Source organism: Plasmodium chabaudi (assembly GCF_900002335.3).
Source record: "Plasmodium chabaudi chabaudi strain AS genome assembly, chromosome: 14".
NCBI lineage: Eukaryota > Apicomplexa > Aconoidasida > Haemosporida > Plasmodiidae > Plasmodium > Plasmodium chabaudi.
This window is the reverse complement of record NC_030114.2, coordinates 1280757-1294375: the sequence shown is the minus strand read 5'-3', so window position 1 is coordinate 1294375 and position 13619 is coordinate 1280757. Positions and strand designations below refer to the sequence as shown.

Below are 13619 nucleotides of genomic sequence, written 5' to 3'. Positions count from 1 at the left end.
ACATTTGCAAACATGTGTAGCATGTTATTTCTGTTTATATATTTTAATCCGTCATTAAATGCCTAAGAGTTGGTATAACATATATGTCTTCGCTTTGAAAATGTTATAAAATGTAAAAAAAGGAAATAAAAAAAATATAAAAATGCGAGAGCAAAAAAGCAATATTATGTATATGTGCATAAAGATATAAAATGAAAATTTTCCTTTCTTTTTATATATTTATAAACTATTTCTTAACAATTTACAGAATAAATCAGATTTAACAAAAAAAATATAACCTCATAAAAATTGCATACAAAATGCGTGACATAATTTATTACAGATAATATATTTTTAATGGATATGTTTATTTTTTTCGCATTTTTATAAATAAAACACATTAAAACAATAACAATAAATAAATATATACATTTCCAGTATATCGAAAATCGTTAATGTGCAAAAACAGTGTTATCGAAAAATATGAAAAACAAAATAAGACATATTTTCTACTAATAGTTTAATGATTATATACATTTAATTTATTATCATGAGTGTGTAAAAATGGGAATACTAAATTATGCATTTTATATCATCTTAATATTTTTTTCTTTGAAATGATGGCTACTGGAAAATTGAAATATTTATTAGAAATAACAGACACGCAAAAAAAATAATTTAATGATAACAGCTTATTTTCCTCAATTAAATATTTCACAAAATAATAAATAAATAAGTTTTTTTCTAATTAAACGAGCATTTATACAATTTAAAGATAGAAAACATATAAGAAATGTTGTTTCTCGAATTTTATGAACTAATACATATTGATATTGTAATTTGTATAACTGGAAATATATGGATATTTAATTCTTTCCGTTTACATATAAAAACATTAAAAGCAGGAACAAATTAAGAAAAGAACAACCTACTCTGAAATGATCATTATTTAAATTAAAAACAGGTGTAACTAAAAATGTTCTTTATAAAATTCCGTATTCTTTCAAAGCTTATCTAGTTGTAATAGTCGACCTTTTTTATAAAATTTATAGCCTTTGTGCTTTGGTAAATTTGCTAACATATGGGTGAAATGAAATTATTTTTTTCCTTTGTTGTTTGTCTCCCTCATTTTGAAATATGCAAAATATGTGGGATACTAGAGTAAATGATATGCTGATTTACGTTTTTTGTTTCTTTTATTGTACATCATTAAGAGAAGTATATTAACAAATTATTTTTCAAATAGTAAAAATATAAACAACGGAGCAGCAACTTAGTTATATATATTTTCATGCTATGTATAAGACCGTATATAGAGTACACCTGAAAATATATTTACCTTCCCACATATATGAAAATTTATACATATCAAATCCGCAATCGCCTAATACTATGATATCAATGATTATAGATATATTTGTGAAACACCACCACCATTTGAATATTAATGTATAAACATATATGCGGTAGGGGAAATAGTTATATTTTTTATTTTTTCTAAAGCAAAGCAATTCCATAAAAAAATATGCAATTCTTTAGCTCTCGAAATAATGGGCCAAAGGAATGTTTTATATTCTTAAGATATGTATGAGGATATGCCAAAATATTGTAAACTTAATTATAATGATATGCTTGAAGCTTCCCATAAATAATAATTTTGTATATAAATTTTCTACAAATTAAATAATGTACTTATAGATAAAGGGTAAAAATATTTGAAATTATAAATGGAAACAAATAAAATGAAGGAAATGAAGAAGTACTATATATATATGTATAATATATATGTGGAGTGTACTCATTGCAAATATATAAAACATGCTAACCGCATGCAGATTGGTCCTCATATTTTGAAAAAATAAAATCGTTTTTTTTTTTTATAAATAGTCTAAAAAATACGATGAAAATATAACTCTATATGTTTTAATTTACAACTATATTTTCTTCAGTTTATGTAGAATAAATTATGTGTTAGCAAAAAAAATGAAAAAACAAATCGAAGAGTATAATAAAAAATATTTCCGGAATATCCAATTTATCTACGATTTTCTGGATAAAATTGGAATGAAAAATAGTTTAAGAGAATTAAAAAATGAAAGTAAAATAAATTATGTAAAAGAATATGATGATTATTTTTTAGAAAAAGAAATAAATTATTTTACAGATAGCAATAGTAGTGAAGATGATAAAGAAGAAGGTGAAGAAAGTGATGATTCAACTGACTATTGGAATGCAAATCAAGGATTATTCGCTCATACTATTAACCAAATGAATAATTCTATTTTATCTAAAGCTATTGATAGTTTCGAAATAGAATTGAAAAACAGATCGAAGGAAATAAAAAGCAAAGTGGAAAACAACAACATTTGTAATGATAAAAAAGATGAATATAAAAATGATCAAACAATAAAAAATAATATCAAAAATAGTACTACTATTGCTGATTCAGATATTAGTTTCAACCATGCTAAAGAACAAAATGACTTCATGAATAAAATTAGTTTTCAAGGAATAAAGGAAAATATAAAATTGCCCGAAAAAATAGACGATATAAAAAAAGGTGATATTACAAATTCTATAAATAAAGAAAACTTTCTTAAAAATATAATTGAAAATGTGAAAGATTCACCTTTGCCAAATTTAAATGCTTTGAATCTTCCGATTTATGAAAACTATAAAAATGCAATGGCTGCAACTGAAAAAATATTCGATTGTAAATCCATCAATAAGGACCAAAATAGTACTATTGATAATCTATCATATAATTCTAGCATTCAAAATTATAAAAGTTTGGCTAATGAAAAAAGGGAAGAGCATTATGCTGGTGTGGGAAAAGAAGACCACGATATAGCCATTTGCAAGACTGAACAATCAGAAAAAAATAATAATAAAATAAATACTAATCGAGATGATAGTACACATAATTGGGATAACTATTTTTCCAATGAAAAATCGATATCTAAGGAAGTCAAAATTAAGTATATCAGTTCGAATCCTACAATTGCACCTGCTGCCATTACCCCTGAAACAAAAGAAAAGGGAAAAAAAAATGATGAATACACAGGAAAATCAAATATTTTATTTGTTAAATATATTGACATATATAATATTGATAAATATAAAAATAGTAAATTTGAAAATGTGATATTTTTTAATTTATTTTTCCCAATTGTTGTTTTAGTTGGATATGCAGACGGAAATATAAAACTTCTTTTTATAATTTATGAAAAAAGTCAAAATAAATTTGAAGAATGCATGCATATATGTAAAGGATTAGATGAAATATCTTTAGGGTCTCCAATAATGTATATAGATATTAATTATAAGGATAATATATTTATTACTTCAACGATGAGTGGCCAAATATATATATGCAGTATTGATATTCAAAACATAAACAAGTTAACTGATATTATAGAAGGAAACAATTCAATAGATAGTATTAAAAATAATATTAAAGGCGATATAAAATATATTAATATAATAAAAAAATTAGCATATCATAATGGATATTCATCCAAATGTTTGTTTAATTATAATCTTTCTTTTTTTTGTTCTATAGCTAATGATAAAAATTTAATAATTTATGAAAAAATTAAAGACGATAATTCAAATTCTTCCCCTATATATGATAAGAAAAAAATTATAGGGTTACCTGAAACACCTACCAGTGTATTGTGGGTATATGCAAATAATATTGACGATGCTGATAACGAAAATAAGGAACTTATTGCTGTCAGCATGCTAAATAATAATCATATATTATTGATAAATAGTGAAACATACAACATAGAAGATAAAATATATTTATTTGATGCAACCGAAAAATATAATATTTTAAATTTAGAATATAATAGAAAGAAAAATATAATAGTCATATGTGCAGATACATCTACAATATTTGTTTATTCAATTTTAAAAAAAGAAATTATAAAAAAAATTTATGGATGTGTATTAAATTCGCTTTCCTTTCCAACTATGGAAATGGATATCAATGGAAATAATATTTACATAACATCTGATGATTATACAAATGGTACACATATATTAATATTTGATATAAAAAGTGGGAATATGATTGATTCTATTAATAATGGTTATAAAATTAGATGTTTTCGATTATTAAAAAACTATATTTGTCCATTCTTAGATGACCAAAGTTCAAAGAATGTTGAAGAGAACAAAAAAGCTTTGCTTATTTTAGGATCATTTGATAAAAAAATTCACTTTTTTTCAAACTAACGAAAAGCCATTTCTCTTATACGAAATAGTTTTCATTATATCAATACACGATTTACCACATTTCCTATGTTCAATCATAATTATACATATATTTTCCTTTTTTTATCGTTTTCTTTGTTTTTAATTAGTATCATATATTTCTTGTATCCGTAATTTGCATATTTTTTACGTATCATATGTATTTAAAATAACAATATTTCGTTTTATTGTTATTATTACTTTTAATAGTGTAAAATAATATCTCAATATGCTATATTATTTTTTTTTCAACTTTTTTTTAATGAGTTTGTGGTTTATATATAACCTTTATTTGGTTGTTATCTATTTTTTGTATCAAGTCTTAAATTTTTTTTATTTTTATAATCCATGTAAAAAACATTTTTGAACAAATTTACCATCCTAATACAATTGATTAGTTGTTTTATTTTATGTAGATCCTATTTTTGCTTTTCGTTTTAGGTATATTATTGTTGACAAAACTTAATAATAATACATAATTTTTAGTATTATTTCCCCTCCTTATATATATTAAAGCATTGAACATTACTTTATACCGTCTCTACTACTTCCTCATGCTTATTTTATTTGTGTAGATACACAGCTGTAATTTTCGAAGCACACACACAAAATGTATATGATATAGATCGAAAAACGCAACAATAACTATATAAATTTCCAATTTAGAAACAATAATATTTTTCTGCTTTGAAAATTGTATTTTTTTTATATAGGATAAAAATTAAAATGTAATTTCAAAAAAGATGCCCCCAAATAAAGCACATAGATATGTAATATAAAATATTAAAATCATGAACAAAAAATAAGGAAATAAAAAATATACATTCATAGAAATTATTTCTTTTTTATCAACATATATTATAATTTTTTTATTGTCTGATTTTTGTTTTACACAACACCTTAACTAGTGTTATTGCTCAAATTTTGCATACATATAATTAAAATGTTATTGTTTGCCTATAAAACATGGTATTTATTATTTCTATATATTTATGTTAAAACTGAAGTTAAATGTGATATTGAAAATTATTCCCTTCCCGAGTGTGACGTATCCATCGATTCAGCTATTTGCATTAACAATGGTCAAAAAATATTGCTTCCCCAAGCAAAGCCATATGGTAATATTTATTAATTCGCATAATTTTCTTTTATTTATTTATATGACAATATATATGAGAAATCGATTGTATGAGCCAATTATAAGAGGCAAATAGTAGTCAATAAATTTATATCATTCTTACGTCTTGTCTTTAAATAGGATTATCTGCGCATATAAATTTCGATAGTATAACACCAGTAGATTCAAGTGGCAATAGAAATCATGCACTAGGAAATTTTTTTGCATCACCAGGATTTGGTGGAATTAGAAATTCTGGATTATTCCGAAAAAATTATATTTATATTCCTCATTCCGATGAGTATTTTAAAAGTGCAGATTTTTCCTATACTTTTTTTTTATACATATTAGAGGATGATATGTCTATGTAAGTAATTTATTAAAAAAGGTCCATCAAAAATGTCTGCCTAACTAGCGATACATATTTGATCATTTAATGTAACAACAAAAAAAATGTATTCATACCTATATTTTATTTTTTTAATTTTATTTTGAAGAAAAAATAGCACAAAGGGGAAATATTGCCCTGTTATCCACAAAGTAATTTAAAAAATTGCATATACACTCATAATATTTGTCTTACAAAATAAAAAATTGGACTAATTTTAATTTTCAAAAGGGTATAGCTAAAGAAAAAATTCAGGAGTTTTCTCCTGCAATATTGATAAACACGAAGGTAATTAACATGAATAAAATAAAAAAATTGTATGATTATTTCATATTTCGTATGTATACATTATTGTTGTTTGCATGTCCAAATTCCAAGATTTGTGCATAATTAAAAAAGTTAACTGACTTTTATCTTTTCTGAACATACAGAATGGAAGAATAAAAACAGTTCTGAGTACATCATCCACTACTAGTTCTAGTAATTCCCAAATATAGAATTTATTTGACTCAGCTTTTATTATGCTACATTTTTATTAGTATTATTTTATGTCTCTTACTTCATTTCTCAAAAAATATAAGCACACATAAATACACACGTTTACTTTCATATATCAATGTGAAACAAAAATATAATAACTATTTAAAGCTGGAGAAGAATTTTTGAGCAATTTTAAGCTGGGGCACCATCAGTGGTATCATATTGCGGGTAAATAAAAATGGATTGAATACTAAATAAGAAATAAAGGAAAAAGAAAAAAATATATAATTTTTCCATATTAATTTCGATTATAATTATATCTTAATTTTTTCTCAAGTTGTTAAGCATATTAATCATATAAGACTATTTGTAAATGGAATTTTGGATACGAGTTATCTCACTGAAGGTATGCATATTTGGCTATTTGCATGTGCCTAAATCAATAGAAAGAGTATTGTAATATTTTCTTTTTTTTTCACAATCTTAGGAATAATCAGAACAAATGATTTCCCTATATATATAGGGGGAGCACCATATTCTTTAGATGATTGCGATTTCCCATTTTTAATAGACGAATTAAAGATTTATAATATAAGTATAGGAGTTGATCATATTCAAAGTGAAGCATCAGCAACATTAGGGGGTCTTGAACCATCCTTTGTTTATTTTGGATGTTTTCGTTGTGATATAAATACCGCGGTTTTATCATGTCCTAACAATTATCATTTATGTAATAAAATGGAGCTATATATAGGTGTGTATAATATAATGAGAAAGTTTAATTTAAATATAGATAATATAATACTCCCATTTTCACCTGAAAATAATATAGGAATAGGTGTATGTTGTGCGGATATGTAATATACAATAAAAAATTCATTGAAATTATAATTATTTTTTATACAAATAAAATAGCAATTATAATTATGATATAATTCTTAATATTATTTTATTTTCGTAAATTTTTCACAAATTATAAAAACATATCCAGTTATTTTATTCCTGATCTTTTCGCCGTCTTACTTTTAATATATACATTTTTTTTGTTTATATAACTATTTTCTATAGTATTCATTTTATTGCATATAATTTTATTATATAATATTTATTCTTATACTTAATGCCATTATACTTTTTCTTGAAATTATATTGTACTTCAATATATTTCATGGATCCTTTTGTGCATAATTCATTTTTATCTTCTTAACTTTAAAATGTAAGATCGTTTTTCTCATTATTTCAGTAGTACTTAAATATAGAAAGCAAACAATATATATTTGTAATAAAAAATAAAAGTCATATCTCTCAATCCCTCTTTAGGTGGGTTAGACAAATATATAAAGTAATCATGCTTAGATATATTTAGAATAGGGAAAGAGGGAATTAAGTAAGGTATTTAATTTGTGTTTTTATTTCTCCCTGTCTTTATCTTTATTGATATACAATATAACTCCACTACACACACGATGCGGCAGGTTACTGTTTAAACGGATCATTCAACAAATGCGTGTAAAAAGTTCTTCATTTTATGAACAAAATGAATAAAAAAAAAAAACTTAGTGATGTTGTTAATAAAAAATTACAAGATAAGATTAAGGAGAACAGAAATAGTAATGTTAAAGTACATAATGAAGCAATGAAATTAATAAATAAAGAAGTAATATTGGATTATAGTACTAATAAAATAGTAAACGGTAAATTTATTTTAAACAAGTATTTAAATATCATTAGCTATCTTACAAAAGAAAATTTAAATTTAAAAAAACAAATAAAAAAATATACTGATGAGAATAATAAAAAAAATGATATTATCTTGCAATATGAAAACGAAATAAAAAATAAAAATGACATCATCAATAAGATAACAGAAAATGTACAACTCGATCTATCGAAAAACGAAGTAAATAATATAGATAATAAAAAGGCTCAGTCAAAAGATATTGTAAATATTTGTAATGATCAACATACAATAGAACTAGAAAATGATAGCATTGAGACAAAAAACGATAAGGAATATTTCTCTCAAAATAATAAACTTGATATAAATATAAATCAAGAATGTATAAATAAAAATGGGGATACTAATAAAATAGACAATTTTGCTTTAACACCTAATTATGGTGAATATCCCATAAACAAATCTGAACAAAAGAAATATAATTCACAAATATGTGATAAAAAAACTACTAGCGAAAATGACAATGATAAGGTATCCAATTTTAATGAAACTAATATATGTGTAAAAAATATCGATGATACTAATACACAAGATATATGCGATAAAAGCGAATCAAATTTATTAACTGATGATATTTATATAGAAAACAAATTGTTTGATAACAATAAAAATAACGATGAATTAAATTTTGAAAATGATCATTTTAATTTTTTTATAAAAGATATTAAAAAATCAAAGAACAATGATAAATATATTGAAGAGTTAGATTGCCTATTGCGTAATAATAGTCATAGGGAATGTTATAACTCTTTTGATGGTACTAATAATGAAAATTTTTTTAAAAATATAGAGAAATTTGAAAGTTATCATAAAAAGTATACAGAAGAATATAAAAATATAGATTCCATGAATCGGTACATTAATGAGAAACCGAATAATTCAAATGAGTTTGGAAGGAAAGAACACAAAGAAGATGCAAAAGAAGGTGATACTGAAAAAGGCGAAAGAAAAAACAAAGAAATATATAACATAAATGAACCAGTTAGTTTTTTCAATCCCAAATCAATAGCACATAATATATTTAAAACGAATAATTCCAATAATAAAAATAACAAATTTGACGAAATAAAACGAGAGACTGTCGATAAAATGGATACACTACCAACAGACACCCAAACGAGCCAAGACAATAAAAATGGTGATGAAAAAATATTATGTAATAATGATAATATTGACATAAGTAATGAGCAGGCTCCTCTCAATGATCTTAGTGATAGTTATAACACAAAAGAATCGAATGTGTCCGAAACAGAAAAAATAAATGATTCAGAAGATGAAGGGGATGAAGATCTTGAAAACATTATGTCTACTATTTTGAAGTTACGAAAAAAGGAATAAGTTCTAATTAAGACCATATAAATATATGTATGGATGCATATACATATATACTATGTGGCATATATGTATTAAGATTTTAAGGTATTCAATAATAGACATTTATATTTTATTATCATTTTTCCCATATGTGAATTCCCCCCCAAATTATATATTGCATCGTCCCGTAGCTTTAAAAGCGAATTATTATATAAGAAGCATAAACAGAAATGCTCTTATATTTATGGATATATTGTATATACAGATTCATCACTATGTATATATTGCCTGACTCATTCTATGGTAATAGGACTTATCAAAAGCTACATATGCTTATTATACAATATACATGTATGATTTCATAATAAATTAGTTTATTCATAAAAATTGAAATAAATAACAGATAATGGCCACTTTTAATACGGTATCATAAAATAGAGAGTTCATCAAAAAGGTATGATAAATATGCATCTTCTATATAAATAAAAAAATATATTGTGTTTCATTTGTGATTATTTTTATTATATATATAGCATATCATAATATAAAATTTTAATTTTATTATGTTTAATCAACAAATAGTATATAATATTTTTAATAATAATATTTTTTCAGCCAATATTATTTTTTTTAAAGAGTCACTTCTTCCAATAGTTCCTCTTTATATATTACATAAGCACAACAAATATATATACAATAATATATGTGCTTATGTATAGCATTTTTTCGCATTATTCGGTTTTATTATTTTTAAATGTGTCGTATAGTAATTAAAATATTAATATCCATTTATTTATCATGATTTTTTTAAATATATTTTACATTTAAGGTATATAAGGATATACTAAAAAGTAATAGGCATATATTGTTCTATCCTCATTTTAAATTCACTCTTTATTTTCCTTCAAGCGTTATTGCATATATTTGGGCATCTCCCAATTAATTCATCTATCACATTGTATTTTATTTATTGATCTGTATTATTATTCCTCTTATTTATAATAGTTAAAATGGAATGTTTAATTAAGAGGGTTAAACAGATTTTCCAAACCTCAATTCAAAAATGTTTTCCATCAATAAGTGAAGAAGCCGTTGTTACATATGCTAACATGAAATTTGGGCATTTCCAATGTAATTATATTACACATATATAATATATTTATGTTATTATTAACGCTTATTTATATTGATGCTCTTATTATTTGTTCACGTGTTCATTGCATAAATAGCTGCATACCTGATTTGTTAATATATATTTTTTAAGAATCATTAAAACTTTTGCACCTTAAATAGCTAGTTATACACACTGCGTTAGTGGGTATAATACAACATCATAAACACATAAATACTATATGTTTTTGTTTTATTGATTAGGTAACAATGCCATAAACATTTTCAAAAAATATGGAAAGGAACTAAATTTTGAAAACGCTCATAAAATATCATTATCAATAATAGAGAATATAAATGAAACTCTGTTCGAAGATATAAATGCGTCACCCCAAGGTTTTATAACAGTAAAGATATCAAGAAGTTATATTGAAAAATCATTATTAAAATTATATGAAAATAACAAAATAAATATAAGTGTAGATATGAATGAAATTAATGATGGAAATGATGCGAAATTTGAAAATGTATTGATTGATTTTTCTTCACCAAATATTGCAAAAGAAATGCATGTTGGTCATTTAAGATCAACCATATTAGGAGATACTATTTCCAAAGTATTTGAATTTTTAAAAGTAAAAACACATAGAGTCAATCATGTTGGTGATTGGGGAACACAATTTGGTATGATTATAAATTATGTAGTTACAAATTATCCAAATTATAAAGAGGAAATGCCAGAATTAACAAACTTAACCCTTTTATATCAAGAAGCAAAAAAATGTTATGACAATGATAAGAATTTTGAAATAAAATCAAAAGAATATGCAATAAAATTACAAGAACACGATGAAGATTGCAGATATATTTGGACTAAAATATGTGAAGCTAGTAAAAAGGAATTTAACAAAATATATAAAATTTTAGATATTAAATTAGATTACTTTGGTGAATCTTTTTATGTTCCAAAAATACCAAGTACATTACAAATTTTAAAAGATAAGAATATATTAACAAATATTGGCGATGCTTTATGTTATCAATCTGAAAAATATCCTGTTCCATTATTTTTACAAAAATCAAATGGTGGATATGGTTATGATTCAACTGATATAGCATCCTTATATTATAGGTTAAAAGTATTAAATGTAGACTCTATTATTTATGTTACTGATAATGGGCAATTATCCCATTTTGAAACATTATTTGAATTATGTAGAAAACTAGGTTGGGTTAATGATGATGTGAAATTAATTCATGTTGGGTTTGGCTTAGTTTTAAATGCAGATAACAAAAAATTTAAAACAAGAAGTGGAACAAATATAAAGTTAATCAATTTGATCAATGAGGGTACTGAAAGGGCAAAGAATGATTTAATGGAGAGAATCAAGTTAAAAAGTGATGCCGAAAAAAGTTATTTCGAAGGTTAGAAATAATCATATTAAAGAAAAAAATGAAATAAAATATTGTGATTTGTATAAAGAATATATCTATGAATAATGTCAAGACATTTGCTATAATAGATAGCATTTTATTGCATATATTTAAACGGATGTTTATATATTTATTTTTTTATTTTCATTTTTTATATCGTTTAGGTATCGATTTAGATCAGTTGAGTCAAGACATATGTGTAAGTGCCATCAAATATTTTGATATTAAACAACATAGAAATACAGATTACAAGTTTTCCTATGAAAACATGTTAAGCATAAAAGGTATGCAACTAAAAGATGTTCATTCAATAATACGCAAAGATGAAATAACAATAATAAAATGATAATATTTATAAATTATTCATTCATACAATTTTTATTAAAATTATTTTTTAGGAAATACCGGGCTTTACATAATATACGGATACTCACGAATATGTTCAATTTTCAGAAAATCGGAAATAAATATTGAAGAATTAGTGCCAGGTTCTTATTATAAAAAATACGTGTCAAATATTATGTGTTTAAGCATGTCTCATTAGTTTATTTATGTTTGCTTTTTTATTTACATTATAATTTATATTCATTTTTCTCCATTCAGATGAGTTAAAATTAACTAATCAGTACGAAATAAACTTAGGATTACACATTTTGAAATTCCCCGATGTTTTTTATTTTATCTTAAAAAATATGCTAACACACAAGTAATGACATCATTAAAATAAGGAAATATGCTACCCCGATTTGATAAAATAAAAAAAATATACAACATACATAATATATAATGTGTTTTTAATTATGTTATTCTTATTTTTTTACAGGCTAGCAGAATATACCTATGATTTAACAGCAACATTTACCCTCTTCTATGAAAATTGCAAAGTGTTGAATAACGAAAATACGAAATCGAGACTAATTTTATGTGCCATAACAAAATCATTGTTACATGTAAGAGATAAAATAATATACATGCTTATGGTATTTTTGCCCGAGCAGAGATATATAGAAAGACGTACATTTGCTTGGGCACAATGCCGTATACATTTATGTACGCCTTTAATGCTATTATTTAACATGGCTATCTTTTCATTTCTTTTTTGATACAGATTTGTTTGCAATTGTTAGGTATGAAACCAATTGAAAAGTTATAAATTCACCCAATATAAAAACGGTAAAGAAAAAAAATAACTTTGGAATTCCCATGGCTTACTTTTATAAATCTTATACTAATAAAATTGTTTGATATATTTAACTTATTTTTCTATTTTTTTAAATAAGTTTAGTCTAATTGATTTTTTTTTTTACCATTTTATTATATTTTCTTATTTATATATCTACAAAAAATTAAAAAAACTTATAATAAAAAAAATTAAAATAATAAAATTTCTTTAAATCCAAAATATGTTATTTTGTTTTGTATAAAAAAAAAGAACAACATTTATTAATTTTTTGAAATCCTATAAAATATGATCATACCATATGTACAACATTTATAAGCATTTTGCTATAACAATATGTATATATATTATGCAAATTAATACGCATATTACTATATATAAATTGCTATATTTTTTTCATATGTTTGCGCAATATTAGATGCATACCCCTATAATGAAACGGGTTTTCAATTTACAATTTTTTAGTAAAAAAAAAAATATATATATAATAAAATAAAAAAAAAAAATATATAATAATATAGAATAAAACAATCAAACTATATACTATGATAATGATATATAGTACAAATAATTTTTAATTAAGACTTTCAATAAAATTTAGTACACTTTTTTTATTGTA

At 23.4% G+C, this 13619-nt stretch overlaps 4 protein-coding genes across 4 annotated transcripts; all 4 read left to right on the top strand.

Moving 5' to 3' along the window:
* Positions 1-1962: 1962 nt before the first annotated feature.
* On the top strand, positions 1963-4221 carry PCHAS_1436500 (WD repeat-containing protein, putative; the record flags this gene model as incomplete). Its single annotated transcript, XM_730167.2, has 1 exon — positions 1963-4221. One exon carries the CDS (start codon positions 1963-1965, stop codon positions 4219-4221), a length of 2259 nt encoding a protein of 752 aa, XP_735260.2.
* A 961-nt stretch (positions 4222-5182) lies between these two features.
* Positions 5183-7085, top strand: PCHAS_1436400 (secreted ookinete protein, putative; the record flags this gene model as incomplete). The annotated part of the gene is made up of 8 exons (XM_016799700.1): positions 5183-5357; positions 5498-5723; positions 5854-5896; positions 5976-6032; positions 6176-6224; positions 6393-6452; positions 6562-6630; positions 6712-7085. The coding sequence occupies 8 exons, from the start codon at positions 5183-5185 to the stop codon at positions 7083-7085; spliced, it is 1053 nt and encodes a 350-aa protein (XP_016654954.1).
* Positions 7086-7752: 667 nt separating this feature from the next.
* PCHAS_1436300 (conserved Plasmodium protein, unknown function) lies at positions 7753-9300 on the top strand (the record flags this gene model as incomplete). The annotated part of the gene is made up of 1 exon (XM_016799699.1): positions 7753-9300. The coding sequence occupies one exon, from the start codon at positions 7753-7755 to the stop codon at positions 9298-9300; it is 1548 nt and encodes a 515-aa protein (XP_016654953.1).
* A 986-nt stretch (positions 9301-10286) lies between these two features.
* On the top strand, positions 10287-12973 carry PCHAS_1436200 (arginine--tRNA ligase, putative; the record flags this gene model as incomplete). Its single annotated transcript, XM_016799698.1, has 7 exons — positions 10287-10407; positions 10651-11811; positions 11985-12104; positions 12219-12308; positions 12424-12526; positions 12644-12770; positions 12929-12973. The coding sequence occupies 7 exons, from the start codon at positions 10287-10289 to the stop codon at positions 12971-12973; spliced, it is 1767 nt and encodes a 588-aa protein (XP_016654952.1).
* Between the last annotated feature and the right edge of the window lie 646 nt (positions 12974-13619).